The following is a 21,598-nucleotide window of genomic DNA, read 5'->3' as shown; positions in this document are numbered from 1 at the left end:
ATAATTTTCATTGCAGGAAATCTGTCACATCAATGTTACATGTAAAATAGATATATATAAGGATCAGTCTTCTTTTTATATAACCTAGATGAGTCCTTAAGTATTATTATACGGTTTTTCGAGGCTTTTGATATTAGTACTGCCAAAACAAAACCCCCTTCAGACAAAGACACCTTATGGTTCCAGGGGTCTTCGGGAAAAACCACACTGTCGAGTAAACCAGTTCCCCTGTGAGCACTTGATAACTGTGAAGGACCTCCTGGCCATTATGTGCAGAAGGGCTGCAGACCAAGAAAAGAGTGAGGAGAAGGAAACGAGTGGACCCTCTTGGCTGCCTGTGACCTATTGCTTAAAAAGGGAGCTTGTGAAGTTTGTTTCCCTCTTCCAGAGGAGAGAAAAGCGGTAAGTTTTAACCCATTCGTGACGGGCATGTCATGTATCCGTGCCATGCCCACTGTGAGTTAGCTTGTTTAATTGTTTTTACACATAGATGGCTACACTTGTACTAAATCACCAATGAGCCAATTACGAGTACTGCCTGTCTCCCACGCTTACCCTTTTCTTTGATTGACGAAAATATTTTACATTATCTTATTTTGCTATTACTAGTGTTTATAAAATTATTGTAATTATAATATTCATAGCACTAGTAAAAAATACATTTTCCCGCCAAGTCAAGGAGAGGTGAAATCAGGTAAGGCAGAGCCATCTATGTATAGAGACAATTTGCAAAAAAATATAAAAAATGAGCACAGCATTTTCCCCATTTTTTATTCATTTTCCCCGGCGGCAATGGGTTAAAAGATTGGTGCGTATGTTATAGTAGAATTTAATTGGTATATGAAACTTTTATACAGATCTGGATTCCGCAAAGTGTTTTAATATGATAAGAAATATGATAAACCAAATATGACTATAAAGAAAGTAAGACAGTACTTGTAAATCAGACTGTTACACCAAATTTTTGTTTTAAGATGGTGTCGGAAATCTCTGTGGCTTGATGAGTCGGTTTGTTATGACAGCTATAGGCATGGCCCTGCAGATATGGGTTAACTGTTGTATTGATAAGAAATGCCGAAACTTAACTTCAGAAGGAGCATTTGGGTGACTTTAAATGGCGTCATTTACAGGGGAGAGGATAACCACTGGATCATTAAACCCTGGAACCTAGCACGAGGCCTGGACCACACCATCACCAATAATATAAACCACATTGTTCGGTTGCCTGCCACTGGCCCAAAGGTAGGTAGCTATTAATATTTATACTTAATTTATTTGCATTTCCTTGTAAGGTTACATTCAGAGTTTAAATCTAATCACTGTTTGCCTTGCTTTATGGTGGTTATTGATATTCACTGCATTTGATCATCAGAAGCATTTAAATTATTTATCCCAATTTCTACTAATTCTTCAGGTACACCAGGCTTATGGGAGACCTTTTTAATGAATTTTCTCTTTTCATTTTACAGATTGCTCAGAAGTACATATCAAACCCTGTCCTGTTCCACAGAGATGACATCAACTGTGATGTCAAGTTTGATGTCCGCTACATTGTGATGCTGCTGAATGTGAAACCGCTGAAGGTAAGTGTTTCCGTAGAAGGTTTGTGTCAGGATTGATGAGAGAGATTGGGAGATGAAACAAGAAGACATGTGTGAGGAGACATATTGACTGGAAGGATGAGATGTAATCATGTCATGGTAAATCAGGCCCAAGTGCTGGATGACAAGTAACCATGTCATGTAAACCAAACATGAATATGTTCTCTGTTAAATGATTCCAAATGACACTATATGTATACATACACCCAGTATCTTATTAGATTTTAAGGATTTAAGTTTTAGGAAAATGTGTTAGTTTTACACAAGGTAGGAGTTAAGGAATGTTATTGTTTGCCATCTACTTTAAAAATGACTTGGCAATTATTAATTATACATTTCTTGCCAGTCTTTGGCTATTATTAGCAATTCTGACACCCTAATCACAGGTCTGCCTGTTTATAACTTGACTGAAAGTGCCGTAATACGAAAGTGTTACTTGGGTTGGGTTTTTTTATATAGTGTTTTGCATTTGAATGGGTTTCAAGTTTTATTAGGTGATATGAGGTCTGATCCGGAGGGTGCTGGATACCTAATAATTATTGCTATTGTAAAATTGGTTATATTAAACAATTATAAAACAAAACTTTAAATGTTGATGAAAACCATGACAAGCACAGGAATGTCAAGGGCCCTTGCCTGAGAAAGTGGGCATAGTGTAATACTGACCCCAATTGCCTCTTTTTCCCATGCCCAGCTCCTAGTGTTGGGCAAGCATTTGGCATTATTGCAGTACCAGTATTGCAGCAAATATATAAATATCTAACAAAATTCATAGAGAACAAAAAAAAAGGAGAGAAAGCAAGAGGCTGGGGATTATGTCACATGTGTGACCACTCCACTGTAGGTCACCACCTTGCAGTACCTCACTGTGTCCCTTTCCCTTGTTATCACTGCAGTCCTACCCCACCTCAGGTTCTCCTGGCTCCCCCATGTGCACATTGCCCCTACCTGGCACTTCTTTGACTCCACTGTAATTAAACAGTGTGCTACAAAACTCAATTATTCTGTTAATAAAAGATTCTATCAACTAGGTCTTTCTCATTTACTTCATTGCATTCTCCTCCACTCACTCCATGCTCCAGGTCTGTATAATGATGTTGAAGGAGATACTTCTTCATTCACATTCTTTCCTGAATTCACGTGAGCCATGGCTGTTACTAAATTTCAGCAGGTTATTATAGCATTGTACAAAAGCAGACTGCACCAGCAAGCAGTAGTGCAGTCGTGGGAAAATATTTGTGCATTTAACTCGATAACTGATTGTCAACCACTACTACTCCATTTAAGACCATCATAATAAACTTTCTACTCCTTCCAGGTCGCTGTGTACAAACGCTTCTGGATTAGATTTGCCAACAAGCAGTTTGAATTGAATGAGTTGGATGATACTCAGAAGCATTTTACAGTTAACAATTATAATGATGCATATCTTCTGCAGGTAAATATGCCTGATGCTTCTGAGAGTGAGTGAGTGAATGTGCACGTGTGAGAGAGAATGAGTGAGTGTGCACATGTGAGAGAGAATGAGTGAGTGTGCACATGTGAGAGAGAATGAGTGAGTGTGCACATGTGAGAGAGAATGAGTGAGTGTGCACATGTGAGAGAGAATGAGTGAGTGTGCACATGTGAGAGAGAATGAGTGAGTGTGCACATGTGAGAGAGAATGAGTGAGTGTGCACATGTGAGAGAGAATGAGTGAGTGTGCACATGTGAGAGAGAATGAGTGAGTGTGCACATGTGAGAGAGAATGAGTGAGTGTGCACATGTGAGAGAGTGTGAGTGTAAAGTGTAAAGTGTGGGTGTGTGCGCACGCACGCGCGTGTGCATTTGAGTGCGTATGCGTGCGGGCGTGCGTGTTTTTATCTATACTATGAATAAACTTGAAGATAATGTATATAATTTCATAAAGTTACAAAAGCATTTGATTGATTTATGTTTTTTATTCTTTGCATGCCTAGATGTACTGTCATGACTTCATCGCCAAATTTAATGCCCAGAATCCAGAACATCCATGGAAAATTACGGAGAAAAAACTGTTTGACGTATTTTTCCAGGTAAATTTCTTTTAATGTTTATCAGTCCATTCATGATTTAAAACCCATACTGGTTGAGAATTACTTTTATATGATATTTGATTGATTACTTTCAAGCTGAATGTTTCCTGACAGTAAAGTAGTAACAGATTACAAATTACCTTGTCATTTTTTCCCATCTTGATTTTGGAATTACAAAGTTTTAATTTATCAAAAGCTGGTCTATTTTATATTGTTTTTACTAAATATAGCAGTCGCCTTTTTTTTTTTTTTTTTCATTCTCAATTTTTTCTTATCTAATGAATAATTCACAGGTCTTCAAGGCGGCCACTTCCCAAGATGCTCCTGGCGGCATCCCACAGAACGCTCAGTGCAAAGGCTTCTATGGGTTTGACATCATGCTGGAGTGGGTGGAGAAGGATGGTAAGTTTTCCAGTAACTTTTTTTTCTATACTTTTTCATTTTCTTTTCTTTTTTCTTTTTTCTTCCTCTTTTTCCTTTTTTCTTCTTCATATTCTTCATTTGAGAGGGGGGGGGGGGCATGAGTTTGAAGAGAGGAAAATTAGGATAGATACTATAAAGATTGTAAAGAAAGAAAAAATAAATAAATAAAATGAAAATAACAGTGGTACTGGGAAATAATCTGTGTGCATTTGCTGCTGGAATTAATATCCGGGGGCCTGCACAGGACAGAAAAGTAGAATTGTAAGATGATGTTATTGGAATGCTGCAGTTTGAGAATTTCCAGCATGAGAACCATAGATTGTCATGCCAATATTGTATGGAGCTCCATTGTTTTGGCATATATAGATGCCACCTGGAATTCTGGCTGGAAGTGTGTGTGTGTGTGTGTGTGTGTGTGTGTGTGTGTGTGTGTGTGTGTGTGTGTGTGTGTGTGTGTGTGTGTGTGTGTGTGTGTGTGTGTGTGTGTGTTTGTGTTTGTGTTTGTGTTTGTGTTTGTGTTTGTGTTTGTGTGTGTGTTTGTGTGTGTGTGTTTGTGTGTGTGTGTGTGTGTGTGTGTGTGTGTGTGTGTGTGTGTGTGTGTGTGTGTGTGTGTGTGTGTGTGTGTGTGTGTGTGTGTGTGTGTGTGTGTGTGTGTGTGTGTGTGTGTGTGTGTGTTTGTGTGTGTGTGTTTGTGTGTGTGTGTGTGTGTGTGTGTGTGTGTGTGTGTGTGTGTGTGTGTGTGTGTGTGTGTGTGTGTGTGTGTGTGTGTGTGTGTGTGTGTGTGTGTGTGTGTGTGTGTGTGTGTGTGTGTGTGTGTGTGTGTGTGTGTGTGTGTGTGTGTGTGTGTGTGTGTGTGTGTGTGTGTGTGTGTGTGTGTGTGTGTGTTTGTTTGTTTGTTTGTTTGTTTGTTTTTGGATATGAAGGAAGGAAGGATGAGAGTAAATGACATAAAAATAAAGGAGAGCCAGTAGGGCTGATAATATGAAGAAAAGGAAGGGTGATAAAGAGAAATGAAGGTGATGATAGTGACATAGGGAGAGTGAAGTAGGAGAAATCTGTCCTGTCATATAACATAATAATAGCAGATGACAAAAATACATGTCATGTTCACTGTAATTTTAGGTTTATAATTCTAGGCCCGAGAACAAGAAGGGCAGTATCCTAAAAGTCAGTGTTGAGAAAAAGGCCTTTGAAAGATATTTACTGCAGTTGCTGTTTAAATATTTCCTCCTAAATTGATTTTTAATTATTTTTTTACCATTTTGTGACTTAAATATATAAGTACATGTATTTCCTTTGACAATAGATCTGTCATCTATTCACATCAAGTTTTTTTTTTCTTTCTGGAACTGTAAAATGTATTGCTTGTATATTGCCACACATTGGGATATGTGATTTTCACTGAATTGAATTTCGAAGCAATGCTCTTGTGGCATCCCTAATGCACTGATGACAGTAGCCTTTATAACACTTATAGTACCGAAAAATTTCAATTTGGTGGTAAGCTGATATCAAAATTGGCAATTTTCGATATCGACCCTTCTATCTCAACCCTAGCATTGTGTATACTAGTCACTGAGGGGTCAATTATTGGTCCTACCTGGGACCCTTCTATCTTCTATGTCCTACCTGTCTGACCTCCTTGATTTCAAATTATCATTTTTTTACTATTTTATTATTTTTGTTATTAGTATTTTAATAACTGTATAGTAATATCAGTAATAGTAATAAGAGTATTCATATTAACAGTATTGGAAAAGAAAAACAGAAAATAGTATTAGAAAAAGAAATCTAGATGTAGTTACTAGAGCCTGCTAACTGACTCCTTGATGGCTGAGCACTTTTAGAACCATCTGTTTGCAACTAAATTTCAGAAGAAACTACAATAGACTGTACAAAAAAAACCCAGTCATTCGGTTGATACTTAATGTTGAAGAAATGACCTAGACAGAGTTACATAGGGAGATTGTATACTGCCATATGATGTGTGAATTGTTAATTTAGTACTCAAGAGTTGAAGAGTTCACCAATAACTTTATAAAATCACTGGAAAACAGAGCTAAATTATTGGCATCTTGTGTTGCATCTTTTTTAGAAACTTTTAGAAACCTAACTCATTTCCACCCCGTTTAAAATCCCGGCTTTGCCCTTTTGGTGATAATCACGGGGAAGTAAAATGTTCAAATGGTTTACATGTGATAGCATAGAGATATCTGTTTGTTAAAAATTTTACATTAAAGGTGAGTGTCATGATGATAAAGGTAAGATAGGTAATGGTAATATGTAAGAAAATGCCATATAAAAGTCAAAGTTTTCTAAGTTATAGGTAATTGCCAGGCATAGGATGGCTGAAAAAATATAATGAAATCTGATATATGTACATTTTCTGATTAAAACCCTAAAAGTCTTACTTTTTTCTGCATCTTCTTCTCTTCATCTTGAGTATGTTTAGCCTTTCTAATTACAGATTTTATTTTACAGGTCAGAAAACCATGCAGCCATTAATTCTGGAAGTCAATTTCAACTCGGATTGTAAAAGGGCTTGTGAATATTATCCTGAATTCTTCAATGATGTTTTTAGTGTCATGTTCTGTGATGAAACAGATGGTCATAATGTTGCAGTTCTTCAGTAAATTGCAGACTACCCTTGTATGCCTTGTCATACTCTGTGATAAACTAGATTTTCTCTGCATATATTGAAATTGTCTTTGTAAACACGAAAGCTGTAATTTCATTGAACATCATGTGTGGTATTAGCATGACCTTTTTTGGTTTGTGTTTAATGGTGGTCTTGAAAGTATTTAAACAAACTCCTCTTCATGTTTTTTAGGATAATTAAACCTGACATTTTGAAGTGTTTTGGTGGATATTGCATGTCAATTTGCCTTGCTGGCCTCACTGTGGTAGAAATTGCACACCTATAGAACATAACAAGGCACAGAATTTTTTTTTTTTTTTTAATGGACGAAGAGATTTCCAGTGTAGTAATCTCAGTTTTTCCTGGGACATTGGCAGAACCAAAGTCTCCCAAGGTCGTGGCCATATCCCTGAACTGGAGATTTCTGGCGTAAACCCATATTATAGAAATTTCCCAGTTAACCCAATGGCGTCGGGTCGGGAAACAGCTCTGCACACGAATTTCCGGTGAACAAAAACAAGCGGCTAGCTCTCCTGCCGGGACGCGCGCTCGACTCGCGCTACCCGTCTCACCATCCCACAGCAGTTTCAGCGCGCTCGGGCGGCTGGTTTGCGTATAACCGCAACCTCCGTTTTTTTTACTTTAAAAAAATATGAAAGTTTGCAGACTTACTGTAGCCATATAATATGTCATATGAAGGATTTTATTGTCTCATACTGTAGTATATACTCCATTTTAGGAGTGTTCGACCAATGTGAGTGTGTAAAGTCAATAGTGTGTTTTGGCGAGAGCACAGAAAAGCAGTGGTAAAAGTCGAATTTTTTATTTTTCGTATCAGGTATGGTATGCCTGGAAGCAGGGTGCGGGACATAGGGAAACGCTGCAGTGGGAACACATGACTCTGGTCTCCTTCCGGCGCCGGTGGTTCCTCCAGCAGAGCGCACATCTCCGCCACCTCCGGAATGGGGTGTCGACTGGCATGTGCGCCTGCTGGGGATCCTCCTCAGGTTGGTTCTGAGGAGGGTTCCGCCGGAAGGAGGCAGGTCGGCCACCTGTAAATGAAAGAAAAAAGGACATTGTAAATTACATCTTCAAAAATGGACTGTAGAATGAAAATCACCAGAATTTCAAAACAGAACACAAGTAACAAAAAGTTAGATGCTTACCTCGCTGCAGCAATTCCCGAACTAATTCCGTACGGAACTTCCATTGAGGCATCTTTCCGCCAAGGGCCCGGTGGACAGCCAGCGCATTGATGGTCGTCATATCCAGCAGGTAAAAAAATACCTTTTTGTACCACTTTACGGTCTTCTTGGTTGCTGGATATGACTGCGCCAGCTGATCCGAGAGGTCGACGCCCTTCATGCCGTTGTTGTAGCTGACAACGACCTCGGGCTTCGACCTCTCCACCCCTCGGCGGTTGGGAGGCAGGGTAACGACCTTTGATGTGTGGGCAGTGGATAGCATTGTCACAGGACGCTTGTCTAACCATTGCAGGCAAAGCATTCCGGTTTTGCTACTCCGGAAGTCGATGTGTCCCCGACTCGCCTGCAGGCCCGAGGGCATACCCTTCCTGTTGACACGTACTGTGCCAACGGCGGTAGTCTTCCGGGCCTGCAGATAGTGGAAGAGAGTCGGGGAGGAATACCAGTTGTCTGTGTACAACTGATACCCCTTGTCGAGCAGCTTTGCCTTCTTCATCAGGTCGTCGACGGCCTTCATACTCGCCGGAAACTCGCCGCGATCCTGCCCTATGTAAATATTGAAGGCCGCCGTATACCCTGCCTCTGGACCGTCGGACGAACACAGCTTGTAGACCTTCAGGCCCCTCCTAGCCCTCTTGCTAGGGTTGTACTGAAGGGCCTGATGCCTCCCCTTGAAGGCCCACAAGCTCTCGTCGACGGTCACGTTTTTTCTGGGGACGAAGACGGAACGGTACGTCGAGTCCAAGACGTCAATCACAGGGCGCAGCTTCCACAACCAGTCCTCCGCGCTGTGCTCCCCTTCGTTGTTAGCGAAGTGGAGGGCGGAGGAAAGGATGTCGAAGCGGTCCCTGGACATGGTCTTGGGGAACACCGACGAGCACATCAACGGGTCCGTCGACCAAAGGTCCCTCTGGCACCTCCTCTTCCCATGAAGGCCCATGAGTAACCTAAGGCCGACAAATGAGCGGAGCTCCCGCACCGTTGTGTCCTCCCACCCCTTCATGTGGGATGAAGGGGTTCTAGGTTCTGTCGAGCGTACCTGCAGTTAGAAGAAAAAAAAGACATTGTAAAACAGGTGTTCCAAAAAAAGGACATGTAGAAAATTTCAAGGCAGAGCACAAAAAAACAACATGTAGGTTGCTTACCGATTCGTCTCGTCCACAATTGTTTGAAACAACTCCTCTGGGAAGAAGCTGGTGAATATTTCCATCGGGTCGGACGATTCGTCAAGGTGTGCGTGCACACCCGGTGTCCCCTCGAAGCAGTGACGCCTGACGAAGTTCTCCTCCTTTGCCCAATCAAAAGAAGGGGTTCTGGGAGCGCTGCGCTCCCACTTTCGCCTGGCGTAATCCGCGAGGGGCTCGTCCGAGTCCATGGAAGTATTCACCAGCGGGACATAGTCATAATCTACATCCGAGTTGTCCTCCACGGCAGATTCTCCGGAGTCGGACTCGGATTCCTCCCAATCCGAGTCGTCACCGTTGAACTGGCCGGAGATTTCAACTTCTGTAAAAATACGAAGAAAACATGAGTTCTATGTAAAAAAGTTTTGATATGCAGAAACAAAGTAGTATATGTCCAAAAAGGCAGGTATTTTCACAAGTCAAAGAAAAGATAGAAAACTTACCAGAGAGATTACTAGTCCTTGAGAACTTCAGAGGAGGTGTGTACTCCTCATCTGAGCCCTCATCATCGACTTCGTCGGTGGATGAGTACAGATAGAGGAGCGGGTCTATGGCATTCAGCAAGCGAGGATATCCTCTGGAAGTGGACGGTTGGGGATCGTCCACTGTCTCCTCGTCCAAAAACAAGGCACGGACTCCAGGGGAATTCCTCGGCTTGCGGCAGCGGCGGGTTGAAAGCATTCGAGACATTTTCAAGGTCTTGAGCTGGCGAGTGATTACCCCTGACCTCTGCATGGCCTTTTATATGATTTTCCACAGGGTTTCGGCCAATCAGATCATTGATTTTAGGTCACGTGAGTCACGTGAAGTACAGGTAAACTATTGCCAAACTACTCTATTGCCAATTGAAGATATTCCCAATCCTTGTGCTCCGGAGGGGTCCAGAAAGTCACGTGATAGGTCACGTGAGGTATGCGCTGGAAGGTTCCAGAAGGTTCCCGAAGATCCTTGTGCCTCGGAGGGATCCAGAAAGTCACATGATAGGTCACGTGAGGTATGCCCGGGAAGGTTCCAGAAAATCACATGACATTGTCACGTGACAGGTCATGTGAGGTAAGCAGCGGAAATGGCGTGAAAATCACATGATATGTCACGTAGCATGACGTCACTGTCTCTTGCTCTCTCTCTCTCAAACACACACACACACATGCACACACACATGCACACACACATACACACACACATACACACACACATGCACACACACATGCACACACACATGCACACACACATGCACACACACATGCACACACACATGCACACACACATGCACACACACATGCACACACACATGCACACACACACATGCACACACACACACATGCACACACACACATGCACACACACACACATGCACACAAACACAGTGGGGACGAGTGTCATGGCGGTCTCTCTCTCTCTCTCTCTCTCTCTCTCTCTCTCTCTCTCTCTCTCTCTCTCTCTCTCTCTCTCTCTCTCTCTCTCTCTCTCTCTCACTCTCTCTCACAGACTTGCACACAGACAGTCCTTACAGCTGGCAAAACGGTGGTTCGGCCAACACCACCACATACAGGGGCCGCCTCTGCCCGCCCGTCAGGGAGGACACCCCCTCCAGGGTCCCGATGGCGCAGGGGCCCGAGAAAAACACAAATACACAGCAGACAAAACATTTATGCAATGAAAAACTTGCGTAAACTTTTATACAATTCACACACGCACTTCCGCACGTAAAATTACTGACTTACACACACTCACGCATACACACCAACAGTTACGCGCACATACTTCCACAGATACGCACAAAAACACAAGCCGACAAACACAAACACGACGAAAAACAGATACACACATCTATATATGTACACATATAGTTGCACAATCATAATTATCAATATAAAGACCTGTAAAAAAAAAAAAATAGCTCAATAACAGTAATACATACAGCCATACAGAAAGCACGGCCATACCCGTCCCCGGCGGGACGGGTTAGAAAAGAATCACGCCTAGTCCCGTCCCCGGCGTCACGGGTTCGGGCGGAGTACGGGGATAGGCGTGACCCGGCGTCAATGGGTTAATGGATATAGAGTGTTATTGAGAGCATGCTGGTGCATTATTATAGGTTGTGTAACAAAGACTTGAGGCTTTTGCACTGCGCATATTATTTGATGTATGAATATATTGCAGATGCTCATTTCCATGACGGGATTTCCTTGTTACCTCCAGCTCGTAAACATTCCATAGCTCTCAACAAATTTACAAAATCGTTCTTATGTGTTATATCTCACGATAAAAAAAAAGTTTGCTCACATCACCTTGAAATATAAACAAAAGATGAAATTAACATCTGCGATAAAATCACATGTTCGCAGCTCAAAATATGTCAGTTAGTGTTTTGTAGCCATGCATGCAGACAATCGCATCATCCTGGTTATTTAATTACATCTCTTAACACAGCAGTATTTGTGGGTTGTGTATTGATAAGGTTATTGTGGTGTAATGCTTAGTGAAGTGCCTGTAATTCTTAGATATGTATAATAGAATCAATCACAAAAAGTGTTTTCATCCTTTAAACTCTGTTGCAGAGGACAATATATTCACTGGAATATGAATTCATTATTGGTAATAGAGGAGTTGTCAAAGAATACATAATGTAAGAAACAAACTATTTTCCATTGATGATTATTTTGTAAGTTTGTTTTTTTTTCATTAAGTTTAATCACTTGCCAGATTTGTTTAATAGTTATGGTCAAATTCCATAATGTTTCGGATTCACTTTGTTACATTATGTCGAAATGTATATTTTATTTGCCTTAAGTGAGGCTGAAATATATGTAAATGTATGATGTAGTACAGGATGAATGTTATAGGTAAAGGATAACAATAGTAGTCAAAATTGACCACCTTATTGCAAAAAGAAAATAAAGTTTAGGGAAAGGAGAGTTACCCCTCATTCAAGATTATTAATCACGAGTAGAAGGCGAGATACTGAATGTTTGATAATGACATGCGAGGTTCCTTATTGCTGTTGGTAAAGAGAAGTAGATTGTGAGGCTTTTTGTTATTAAAGACAGAAAAATTGAGACACCTTAATGTCCCAAGGAGTATTGCATTCAGCCACTGACTCAGAATCACAATAGATCACAAATTACTACTAAAAAGTTCATCCTGTATTGTTTATGAATGAATAGATTATGTTGTTAAAGAAAAGGCAAGAATGTAGGAGTGTGTATTAAGTTTCTCTCATATTGAGATAATTTATTGTTAGTAATACTAGATATGTTCTTTTGTTTACATCATCTTATTGGTGCAGTGGCTATTTATGATTTGATTATTTAGCCATTCTGTATTGTAAGAAAGTATTAAAAACTTTATTTTATGGGATCATTTAATTTCCTATATAAACTATAATGATATAGTACCCATTGCTCAATTATTCCCTCCAAAAGTGTAAATGTGCATATGTCTTCAAACTGCTTGAAAACTCTATGAACTGATTTCAGAGTAGCTACCAAAGGCAAATCTAGAACCTGCTCACACCTCCCTTCTTTACTCTCATAATTTTTGAGGCACTCAATACTGGAATCTGCAAGCCTGATGCAAAGGGCTCCCTACAATCCCTTGCTCGTTGTTGTCATGGGGCGTCATAGGACCTCAGTCCTCACCTCAACTAATTTTACATGGTCTTTTCTTCTCCCCCATTCCTTTTTCTTCTCTTCTTCATCCCTTTCTTCTGTCCATATCCTAAGGTGTGAGAGCCATGCTGAAAGGATGAAAGTCTGGCTTTGTGTCAGTGCTGAATGGCCACTGGGAGCCACAGGCAGAGTTTTCACATGGTTAATTGCATAGCCCTTATCCCTTATGGGGAGCCTGAGGGGTAGATTGTTTCTTTCCCCATTTATTTCAGGCTCACCATGGCCAATAATGAATTTTTTTTTTTTTTTTACCCTTATAAGGGACATCAAGGTTTGTCCCTTCATCAACTAGCTATCTAAATTTGATTTCTCTTGTTTCCTAACCCCAGCTTTGCCTTTGACCACAGCTCTGACCACTGACACTAATAGCCCCTCCTTGATGTTTGCTATCTGTCCATTTCGAATCATATACCTGGGTCATAACTCAACCTTCAGAATACACCTTTCCTCTCTCCCAACATCCTCCAAGTTACTGCACAGTCTTCTTCACTGTCTACCCCCTTCCCCCTTATTACTACTATTCCTCCCTATTATCATCCCCACAATACTACCTCACTCTATGCCACCCCATCTTCCTCCTGCCCTTGTCCTGCTACTGCTTCCATCTCTATAAATCTTTTGAGTACTCTTTTTGGCACAGCTAAGTGGGATCAATTCTTTGTGATTCCCCTTATAACCCCTAACTCCGACAACATCCCCCTCTTCCAACAATGTCCCCCAAAACAAGTAGGCTAAGTTTCCTTTCACCTTGTCACAGTTGCATCCAAGTCTCAAGCTCGTGCACTATCTACCCTGACTGACCTCACTGGCAAACTTGTTCCTGCCCTACCTAACTCCTTCCTTAATATGTGAACCAGACCTGCCTTGTTCACTATGATGCAGTGGCAGTACAGTGATACATTATTCTACCCAGAGGCCAGTGGAAGTTCTACACCAATATTGCCAAGATTAGCTTCCGTAGACACTACCTCCCCCATGAAGTTTACAATGGTGTTCTGCCCTGTCAGACCATGTTGCCTCTTCCCTATCAATGTCACAAATGTTGGGCTTTTGGTCACCCAACCAAGCACTCACTCCACAGCCTGGTACTCTGTGTGCCCAACCAGGTCATGACCATTCAAATTGCTCATCTTTGTCAATAATGCCAATTGTAATGGCTCCCATAATATATTTTAAAGGAGCTGCCCAGCCTACAAGCTCGAATCTGAGGTAGCAGTTCTCAGATTCAAACTATGTCTCACTCTGTGAGGCCAGACAAGAAACACCCAGACTTTCTACCTATTCCAAAACTGTACTTCACTCTGCTCCCCTACCATCTTCTCAATATGTCTCTGCATCTCCCCCATATCTCTTCCCTCTATCCTGAACAATCCTACCTCTACTCTCTCCCCCAGTCTAAACCCAGATGCTCCAATCTCTACCACTTCCCCAGTGCCTACCCCTCCCCCCCTCCTTACTCTACCTGTCACACGAGACAATCTAAACATTCCACCCCATCTACCATATCCTGTCTTACACCTACCTTTTCCTCTGCTCAGACATATATCCCCTCTTCTCCTCACAAGAAACCTTTATTTCTCAGACCTCCCCACTCAACTCCCCTCCAGAAGCCCTTGAAGACATCCAAAATTTTCTAAATTTTACCAAAGAGAATGCTCCACTCCTTCCACACCTCCAATCCCTCTATTCCTATTCGCTCAACATTCAAAGCATTTGCTGAGATCCATCCTCCTCAACTTCCCCCAACCCCTATTCCTCCCATTCTCCCCAAAATGCCCCATCCTCTCTGTCTCCATGTGCATCACCATTCCCTCTTCCTTCCCCATTATCCTTACCACTCCCATCTGAATGCTCATGCGACTCTTATGTCTCAGCAATGTCCTTCTCTGGATCCCTCCCCCTCCTGACATTCTCCCTGATATTTCACCACCTTCCCTTGTTCCCGATCTCTTTCTCCGGATTCTTCTCCTATTTCTCCAACTACCATTTCTACCCACATTACCCATGATTGTATTATGATGGCTCTTTTGTAGTTTTCCACATACAGTATTCCTCATCCATCCTTAGACATATAGATACTCTTCATTTGATCTTACCCTTAACCCCTTCCCCTTTTACAAATCCCTGCCATACTCCATTATCTCTTCCCTCTTTACCCTTTTCACTATCATACAATCCTGCAGCGCTCTACAACCTTTGATATTTTATCATAATGATTAACTCATTTTGCCCTTTTTACCAAAGTGCTATATGACCTATGATGTCCAGCACATTTACTTGTTTTAACCATTAACCATTTTGGGAGTCCACAAACATTGTCTTATGAACAACAAAAAAAAAAAAAAAAAAAAAACTTACCTGGAGCTTCATCCCAAAGCACCTAATTTTGTGTGTGTACCTTTGTTGAAGCTCCACTTTCCTAACTGTCAAGTTGCAATGTCCAATTAGACTGAACAGCTCCAGGATCCTCTGCTCTGAGCCAAACATTCAGGTGTAGAGCATTTATGAGTGGAAGATAATTTTAAGGACTTAGTTAAAGGCCACTGCCAGTACTTTATGTATTTGTATGCATATACTCATACTCACTCACCCACCCACACTTTTCAGATATGATTTTTTTACAGTAAAGATAAATGTAAAAATGCATTTTGCTACTCTTTTTGTTCATTAATTCAAATAAGAAAAACTTTTATAACACCATGGAAAGTTCAGTAACTTTCTCTTTTGATTTCAAAGATGACATCAAAATTGATGACAAAGGGGGGGAAAAAAACATGTAGGAACATTCTACATTTAATACTTTCAGTATATATAAAGTATCTCTTACGAAATATCACATTGGGATGCTTAACAATAACAACCACATGGGAATATGTGTAAGGTTTCCTCTGTGAAAAGGAGAGATGCAAACATGAACAAAATATTCATGTAATACCATACACAATATAATGATCTTCACGCACACACACATCCACTTAATCTATATGAAGAACACACTCAAAACCGATCTCGTGATTTTTCTGCAAATGCTTTCAAGTTGCCATAAACTTTGGAAGGAGGACTCCCTGCAAGAAAAAGGCAAACCAAATTAGTTTAAAATAGAAAATTATACATGACCTCATGAACTGTCACTGTTAAATCACTACAGTAATACCTAAATTAAATATCGTCAGCATAATTTCAGTTGTTCCTACAGCACTGAAGGTAATCATATTTGCAAAATAAAAATGCACACTGATTCAAAAGTGAGAAGAGGTGAAGAGGAGAGAAAAGCAGAAAACGTAAAGGAAAATGAGAAATAAAAATTTTAACGCCTTAGAATTCTTTCAGCATCATAGATTTCTGGCAACTGTCCTGCCATTTGGAGTGGAACTTCTCACTAGACTCCCTCTAGCCTGTCACCACACGTATAGCCATACCCAGCAGATCAAGCAAAAAAGTAAAATAGAAGCAGCAGGAAAAGACTTACCAAGAATGAGGTTGCAGATAGCTCTCCTAGCGATCTGAATATTCTGATAAGATCCCAAGATGTGCACCCTTGAGTCGGCCAGAATAATACGAGTGCGTGTTGCGTTCTCAATTGTGAACCGTGTTTTGCCCCCTTTGCCTGCTACTCTGCCAATTGCTCTTGAGAGATGGTCACCTTGCAGACTCAGTTTTACTGTATGGTAAGAGAGGGAGAGGAAAGAAAAAGAATGCATTAAACTATGTTCAGTGATAACTGATTATAATAAAGACAGTGGGCAGTAACTGCATTCTGTGATATTTATTCATAATTCATGGACTAGAACTTTGTGGCCCAACTTAGCTTAATTTTAAAACTTAGCCTATCTATCTATTAATCTTCTTATAGTCATATAATTCTAAGTATTCAAAACTCTTTTTCATTCCATTAATCCACAAATCTAAATAGGAAAATCCACTCTCCACATCTCCACACTTACCATCTTTAATATCAAAGGTCTCAAGGTAAAGATCATCTAAACGCACAAGTGCCAGGCAGTCATTGACATCAAAACCATAAACAAATGCCTGTATAAAGTCAGCTGCCTTCTGAATGCTGTTAGGATCATCTGTTTCTGGGCCCGTCTGAAATTGAAGGGTACTTGTATTATAAAGGCTGAATATGAAAAGTGCTGGGATTGTTGCTGTAACATGCAAGGTGTGAATATATATGTTAGGATTATGGCTGCAAGATATTAACCTGTTGTGGATGGGTGTAAACTTGTAGTTGCAGTTCAACTTTTCAGCCTGAGCACATGATGTTATTAATGCACTATGTGGTCTCACTACTTTCTTTATGACATGAAAGGCTATGTGCTATGCATCCTCATGGAGAGATACCAACCCTGATAGTTGACTTTTTAAGATAAAGCCACTGGGAGCTGGGTTGCAAACAATGACTGAAATCATGGATGACCTTACAAATAGCCACTTTACCCATTGGCTCTGGTTGCATCACAGCAAATCACCAAAAATCTGGGCATTAGGCTTACACAAGTGGCTGCTCAGAGGCTAAGTGCATGCGAACACGTGCGCGGTGGCAAGACTCTATGCCTCTTATTTGCCTCTCTATATTGGGTAAATAGGACTATACTTTTCACCCTTAGCCAGTATACCTGAGTCTGAGAGGGGCATTTCTGTGCCATCTTTTGTTGTAGCAACTTTTAGGTGTCTTTCTCAACAGCTTTCTAGGTTTAGATGCTAATGCCAAGAATCGGCATGCTAGTTTCCAAGTTTCTCTTTGCATTAGAGTATTATGCCATAAAATTGTAGTTGGATCATTGAAACCTGAATTAGTAGGTTTATTGGAAGGATGTGTACAGTTCTAGCATTAAAATATGTGTGTGTGTGTGTGTGTGTGTGTGTGTGTGTGTGTGTGTGTGTGTGTGTGTGTGTGTGTGTGTGTGTGTGTGTGTGTGTGTGTGTGTGTGTGTGTGTGTGTCTATATATATATATATCTGTCAATGAAATAATTTCCATGTACATTTCTTTCATAATTACAAACACTCTTACAAACACACACAAACTAGAATCCCGCCTTCATACTTACACGAAGTTCAACTGTGTGTGTGTGTCTATATATATATATATCTGTCAATGAAATAATTTCCATGTACATTTCTTTCATAATTACAAACACTCTTACAAACACACACAAACTAGAATCCCGCCTTCATACTTACACGAAGTTCAACATTTCTATTCTTTAAGTTGAAGCGAACTTGAAGTTTCAGGTGCTCTACGAGAGGTGAATATATTTTTGTCCAACTGTCCTTCAGGGGAGTGTATCTGTAAAAGAAAAAGGATTAGGTTTCTTAGTATATGTAAACAAATATTTTTTGTTTAATTCCATTATGTTTTTTCAACAATTTACTTTTCTTAAACCAAAGGAGGAGGAGGAGGGAGGAGGAGTAAGAGGAGGTGGAAATGAAGGTGAAGATAGAGATTAAGAAGAAATCCATAACAAATCTACACAAGGCAAATCAATTTCACTGTGACAAACAAAGAAACTACAGTATATGAATAAAAATAAATAGTTACAAATAGCAAAGGAAGCAATGGATATATTTCAATACTGCACTTCTATTTTCTTTATTATAACCCTAATACAAATCTAAAAGTGAAATACATCAACTGCCATTCCATGAAGTTATTTAAGCTTGTTCATATCCCTACTACAAAGCAAAAAATAGAACTTGCCTGTTTGGAGGGATGAAGACTCGTCTCATTTCTGAGTCGACGAGCTTCTCCTTCTTGGCTGGGGGGAAATGGGGCTTCTTCGTTTCTCCTTCCTGTTGGCAAAATGTCATTTGAGATATTTCTTAAATACATGGAGTCATAATACAAAACAGTAAAATAAATAAATAATTAAATAAATAAATAAATAAATATATAATGGTAATGATAAACAAATTGTTATAAAAATAATCATAGGGAGATAACATCCATCATTAGAAATATCACATAAAACACAAACAGGTCTATTCATAAGATTAATGAGTCTTAAACCCTTTCTATCTGGACCCCAGAAATGCTGAATCACTGTACTTTGTTCCCTGTCATGTAAAACTTGATGTTAAGACCAATTTATAGTAACCTATGAAAATGCATCTGATGGTCAATGCTGAAATGCCACTCCAGTGACTTCCTGCCTAACGTTCTTCATCTTTTTTTTTCATGAAACATATTCACTCTATGGGGTCATTTCCCTGATTCTGTCATAATGCAACCAGGTGCTTCTGTAAGTCCTGGGTGCGTTGCACGATGTCTGGTCCGAGTTAGCCTCCGGCACATAAAAATTGGCACCATTTATGGCATCATGCTCATTACACCACTGAACCAAAGTATCCTAAAATGCCTCCCAAATGGATTCATCTATCTCATCCAGGACCACCATCGTAGAGGGTGATGGCAAGAGCTGAAAGAAGCTGGACTATAAAGAAGGCCCCGGAAGGAGCTTGCCTTGAAAAGAATAAAGTGAACAAAGCTACTAGCTTTAACTTTTAAATCAAAATACTGAATCAATCTCAGTATTGAAAAAAGAAAAGAAAAAAGAGGAAGAAAAAGGAGGAGGAGAAAGAAAAGGAAAAGGAAAAGGAGAAGGAGGAAGAGAAGGAAAAGAAAGATAAAGAAAAGAAAAGAAAAGAAAGAAAAAAGATGGGGGGGGAAAAAGAGAGAAGAAAGAAACAAAGAAACAAACAAAAGAGGTTCTCCACACAAACTTATTTAGTTACCTCCTCAACCTCCATTGTGGTGGTTGCATCATCTGCTTTTCTCTTCAGGGGACTTGACTTTTTCACTGCTACGGAAGTCTTCTTTTCTGCTGTTTCATCAGCTGCATTTTTTGTTTTAACCTCCATTATCTGTCAGGATATAAATTCTTATTCATTACCATCTTTAACTCATTTTTTGAAATTCTCATTTCAAAATTCTCTAGAAACTTCAACACTCTAGCTACAGAATTAGACCAAAAGGAAAGTTCTGTCATGACAAGAGATTTCTGACATCATTATAAGAACTGCTGTAACAGCAATATCCTTTGTATAAGATATACTATGGTAATTTTAAACTTTTTATCCGCCCTCATTTAACCTCAGATTTTTAAAAAATGCTTGGTGAAATGCAACAGTTTAACTGCAAAAGAAATATTCATCATAACAAGTGTAACAACTACAACCCATTCTTCAGGATGATATAATAAAAAAAAAATCTAAACCTTTCAAGCATACACAAAAAAGTGTAACAATTGTATTGCAAAATAAAGACAAATGAGACATAACAGCCCCTGTTACAGCTAGGGCAATTACACTATAACATAATTCATTTATATATACATTTACACCTCCAAAATAACTGGACTGATAATGAAAGTGTTGGTAATGTCTAGCAAGTGCCTGCATCCCTCTAAGTCCCTATTACTCCAGCCCTTCATGAGAAATCCACAAACATTGTCGTATGAATTAAAAAACTTCTTAACCTGGAGGTTTTGCATTCAACAGGTGTATTTCCCTGTCACAGATTATTTCATGTGTTAGTGAGTATACTTTTTCTCTTTAATTATCATAGTGCCACTGCATTTTTCTGTAAATGTATACCAAAGTATTAAGTGTTGCACAACTTTCTTATTACCAACTTGCAAAGGTAGTACCATAGATGAAGTGTCATATTTTTGGTCATTCTGTCTATCATAAACAATTTTTTTTTCTTTCACAAAATCTGATGCAACAGCAAGTATCCCTAGAATTTAAAGGTGGGTGTGTATCTTGTCACTACTGTGTATAACTAGGTGTCTGTTTCCATGCCATCACTGCTATTGTGTGTCAAAACTGATATCACAGGATTATGATCATAACTCAAAATATCTTTATACCTGTTGCAGTGTATTAATCTCTTCATTTATCAGTACCCTCACACATTTTGAATCACATTTTCATCCAATAAGAGAATAAGGAATAAAGAAAGCATGACAATATTACACTTCAATACTATAAATAAGGTAGGAGTACACTGGATCAAGTCTATTTCTTGTGAGACAAAATTAAAAATTTCACAATGACGCATCCAACTGCTTTTGATTATGCTTTCTTCAACTAAATCAACAATTTCAATATCTCTACACTCAGCATTTTCCACCAGGAATGAGTGTGAAATAGGCCTCATTCACACTGACTATGAGAGGGCCTAATTACCATGCCTCTGAAATGTCAGAAAAAAAAAGAAGAATCCAGCTCGTTGCATCTAATTGCATAACGTTCTGACACTCTACAGAACACCATTTGCCAATCCACACCAAAGTACACAGCTACATAAATAAATAAATAAATAATACACAAATACATAGAACGTAGATACCCATCCAATGCATGCCTCACTTTCAGGGGAACACCCACTGATTTTTTCGGAAGGGAAAACAAGTAGGGGGTGTCTATTCTGCAGACAAATAGGGTAAGTATCTTACATTTGTCAAGGAAACCTAATGACATAAAGGGCTTTTGTCACGTAGTTCACACTCTCGAGGAGAACATAAAGCAAAAAATATAATAAATCTGTCACGAACATGAATCCAACTTTTCACAACCACCGACTTTTAAAGATTGCACAAAAAACTATACACAACTTTTCTCAATAACCAGAAATAACTTACACAATGTTCCAGCGCCTCAGCTAAGCGAGAAATAAGACTAAAACCCTAAATCCCGAAGAAAAATGATGGAAGTTAGCGAGGACCTCCTTCTCCCTCACGTTTGTTTACCTTCCACACGTGCTTGACTTTGGAAAATAAATCATGACTACAAATACCACCAAGAAAACTATATATT

The 21,598-nt window shown here is 39.8% G+C and overlaps 3 protein-coding genes across 6 annotated transcripts in view; 1 reads left to right on the top strand and 2 right to left on the bottom strand.

Annotated features, from left to right (window-relative positions):
• The window catches only part of LOC125038480 (tubulin--tyrosine ligase-like protein 12), a 19,113-nt gene extending 12,168 nt beyond the window's left edge, over positions 1 to 6,945 (top strand). For all 3 annotated transcript variants that reach the window (XM_047631958.1, XM_047631957.1, XM_047631959.1), the window contains 7 exons: positions 187 to 402; positions 1,131 to 1,242; positions 1,470 to 1,583; positions 2,920 to 3,039; positions 3,560 to 3,655; positions 3,949 to 4,057; positions 6,560 to 6,945. In XM_047631958.1, the coding sequence (XP_047487914.1) occupies positions 187 to 402; positions 1,131 to 1,242; positions 1,470 to 1,583; positions 2,920 to 3,039; positions 3,560 to 3,655; positions 3,949 to 4,057; positions 6,560 to 6,711 (919 nt within the window). In that variant the 3' untranslated portion in view covers positions 6,712 to 6,945. The remainder of the gene's footprint in view (positions 1 to 186; positions 403 to 1,130; positions 1,243 to 1,469; positions 1,584 to 2,919; positions 3,040 to 3,559; positions 3,656 to 3,948; positions 4,058 to 6,559) is intronic.
• Positions 6,946 to 7,523: 578 nt separating this feature from the next.
• Positions 7,524 to 9,207, bottom strand: LOC125038482 (piggyBac transposable element-derived protein 4-like). 2 transcript variants are annotated; one of them, XM_047631960.1, is made up of 3 exons: positions 9,067 to 9,207; positions 7,883 to 8,960; positions 7,524 to 7,768 (listed from the first exon to the last, which is right to left on the bottom strand). In XM_047631960.1, the coding sequence occupies exons 2-3, from the start codon at positions 8,922 to 8,924 to the stop codon at positions 7,551 to 7,553; spliced, it is 1,260 nt and encodes a 419-aa protein (XP_047487916.1). In that variant the 5' UTR covers positions 8,925 to 8,960; positions 9,067 to 9,207; the 3' UTR covers positions 7,524 to 7,550. The 2 variants fall into 2 exon arrangements, with proteins under 2 accessions (XP_047487916.1, XP_047487917.1); XM_047631961.1 differs by lacking the exon at positions 9,067 to 9,207 and having other exon boundaries at positions 7,883 to 8,293; positions 8,426 to 8,924.
• A 6,349-nt stretch (positions 9,208 to 15,556) lies between these two features.
• Positions 15,557 to 21,544, bottom strand: LOC125038483 (RNA-binding protein PNO1-like). The gene is made up of 7 exons (XM_047631962.1): positions 21,424 to 21,544; positions 19,514 to 19,642; positions 18,480 to 18,571; positions 17,963 to 18,068; positions 16,721 to 16,865; positions 16,246 to 16,437; positions 15,557 to 15,841 (listed from the first exon to the last, which is right to left on the bottom strand). Exons 2-7 carry the CDS (start codon positions 19,637 to 19,639, stop codon positions 15,774 to 15,776), a joined length of 729 nt encoding a protein of 242 aa, XP_047487918.1. The 5' UTR covers positions 19,640 to 19,642; positions 21,424 to 21,544; the 3' UTR covers positions 15,557 to 15,773.
• Between the last annotated feature and the right edge of the window lie 54 nt (positions 21,545 to 21,598).

Source organism: Penaeus chinensis, chromosome 25 (genome assembly GCF_019202785.1).
Source record: "Penaeus chinensis breed Huanghai No. 1 chromosome 25, ASM1920278v2, whole genome shotgun sequence".
Classification (NCBI taxonomy): domain Eukaryota; kingdom Metazoa; phylum Arthropoda; class Malacostraca; order Decapoda; family Penaeidae; genus Penaeus; species Penaeus chinensis.
Note: the sequence above shows the minus strand (reverse complement) of the source record. Positions and strands in the feature narration are given on the sequence as shown.

What these genes read in the sequence shown, in the direction of transcription:
- LOC125038482 (XM_047631960.1), bottom strand. Translation starts at nt 8,924, where the DNA reads ATGAAGGGGTGGGAGGACACAACGGTGCGGGAGCTCCGCTCATTTGTC. An exon ending in TCGGGAATTGCTGCAGCGAG is followed by an intron (nt 7,769 to 7,882) that starts GTAAGCATCTAA and finishes TTTCATTTACAG; the next exon opens with GTGGCCGACCTGCCTCCTTC.
- LOC125038483 (XM_047631962.1), bottom strand. Translation starts at nt 19,639, where the DNA reads ATGGAGGTTAAAACAAAAAATGCAGCTGATGAAACAGCAGAAAAGAAG. An exon ending in CCACAATGGAGGTTGAGGAG is followed by an intron (nt 18,572 to 19,513) that starts GTAACTAAATAA and finishes TTTTGCCAACAG; the next exon opens with GAAGGAGAAACGAAGAAGCC. An exon ending in ATAGAAATGTTGAACTTCGT is followed by an intron (nt 16,866 to 17,962) that starts GTAAGTATGAAG and finishes CTTCAATTTCAG; the next exon opens with ACGGGCCCAGAAACAGATGA.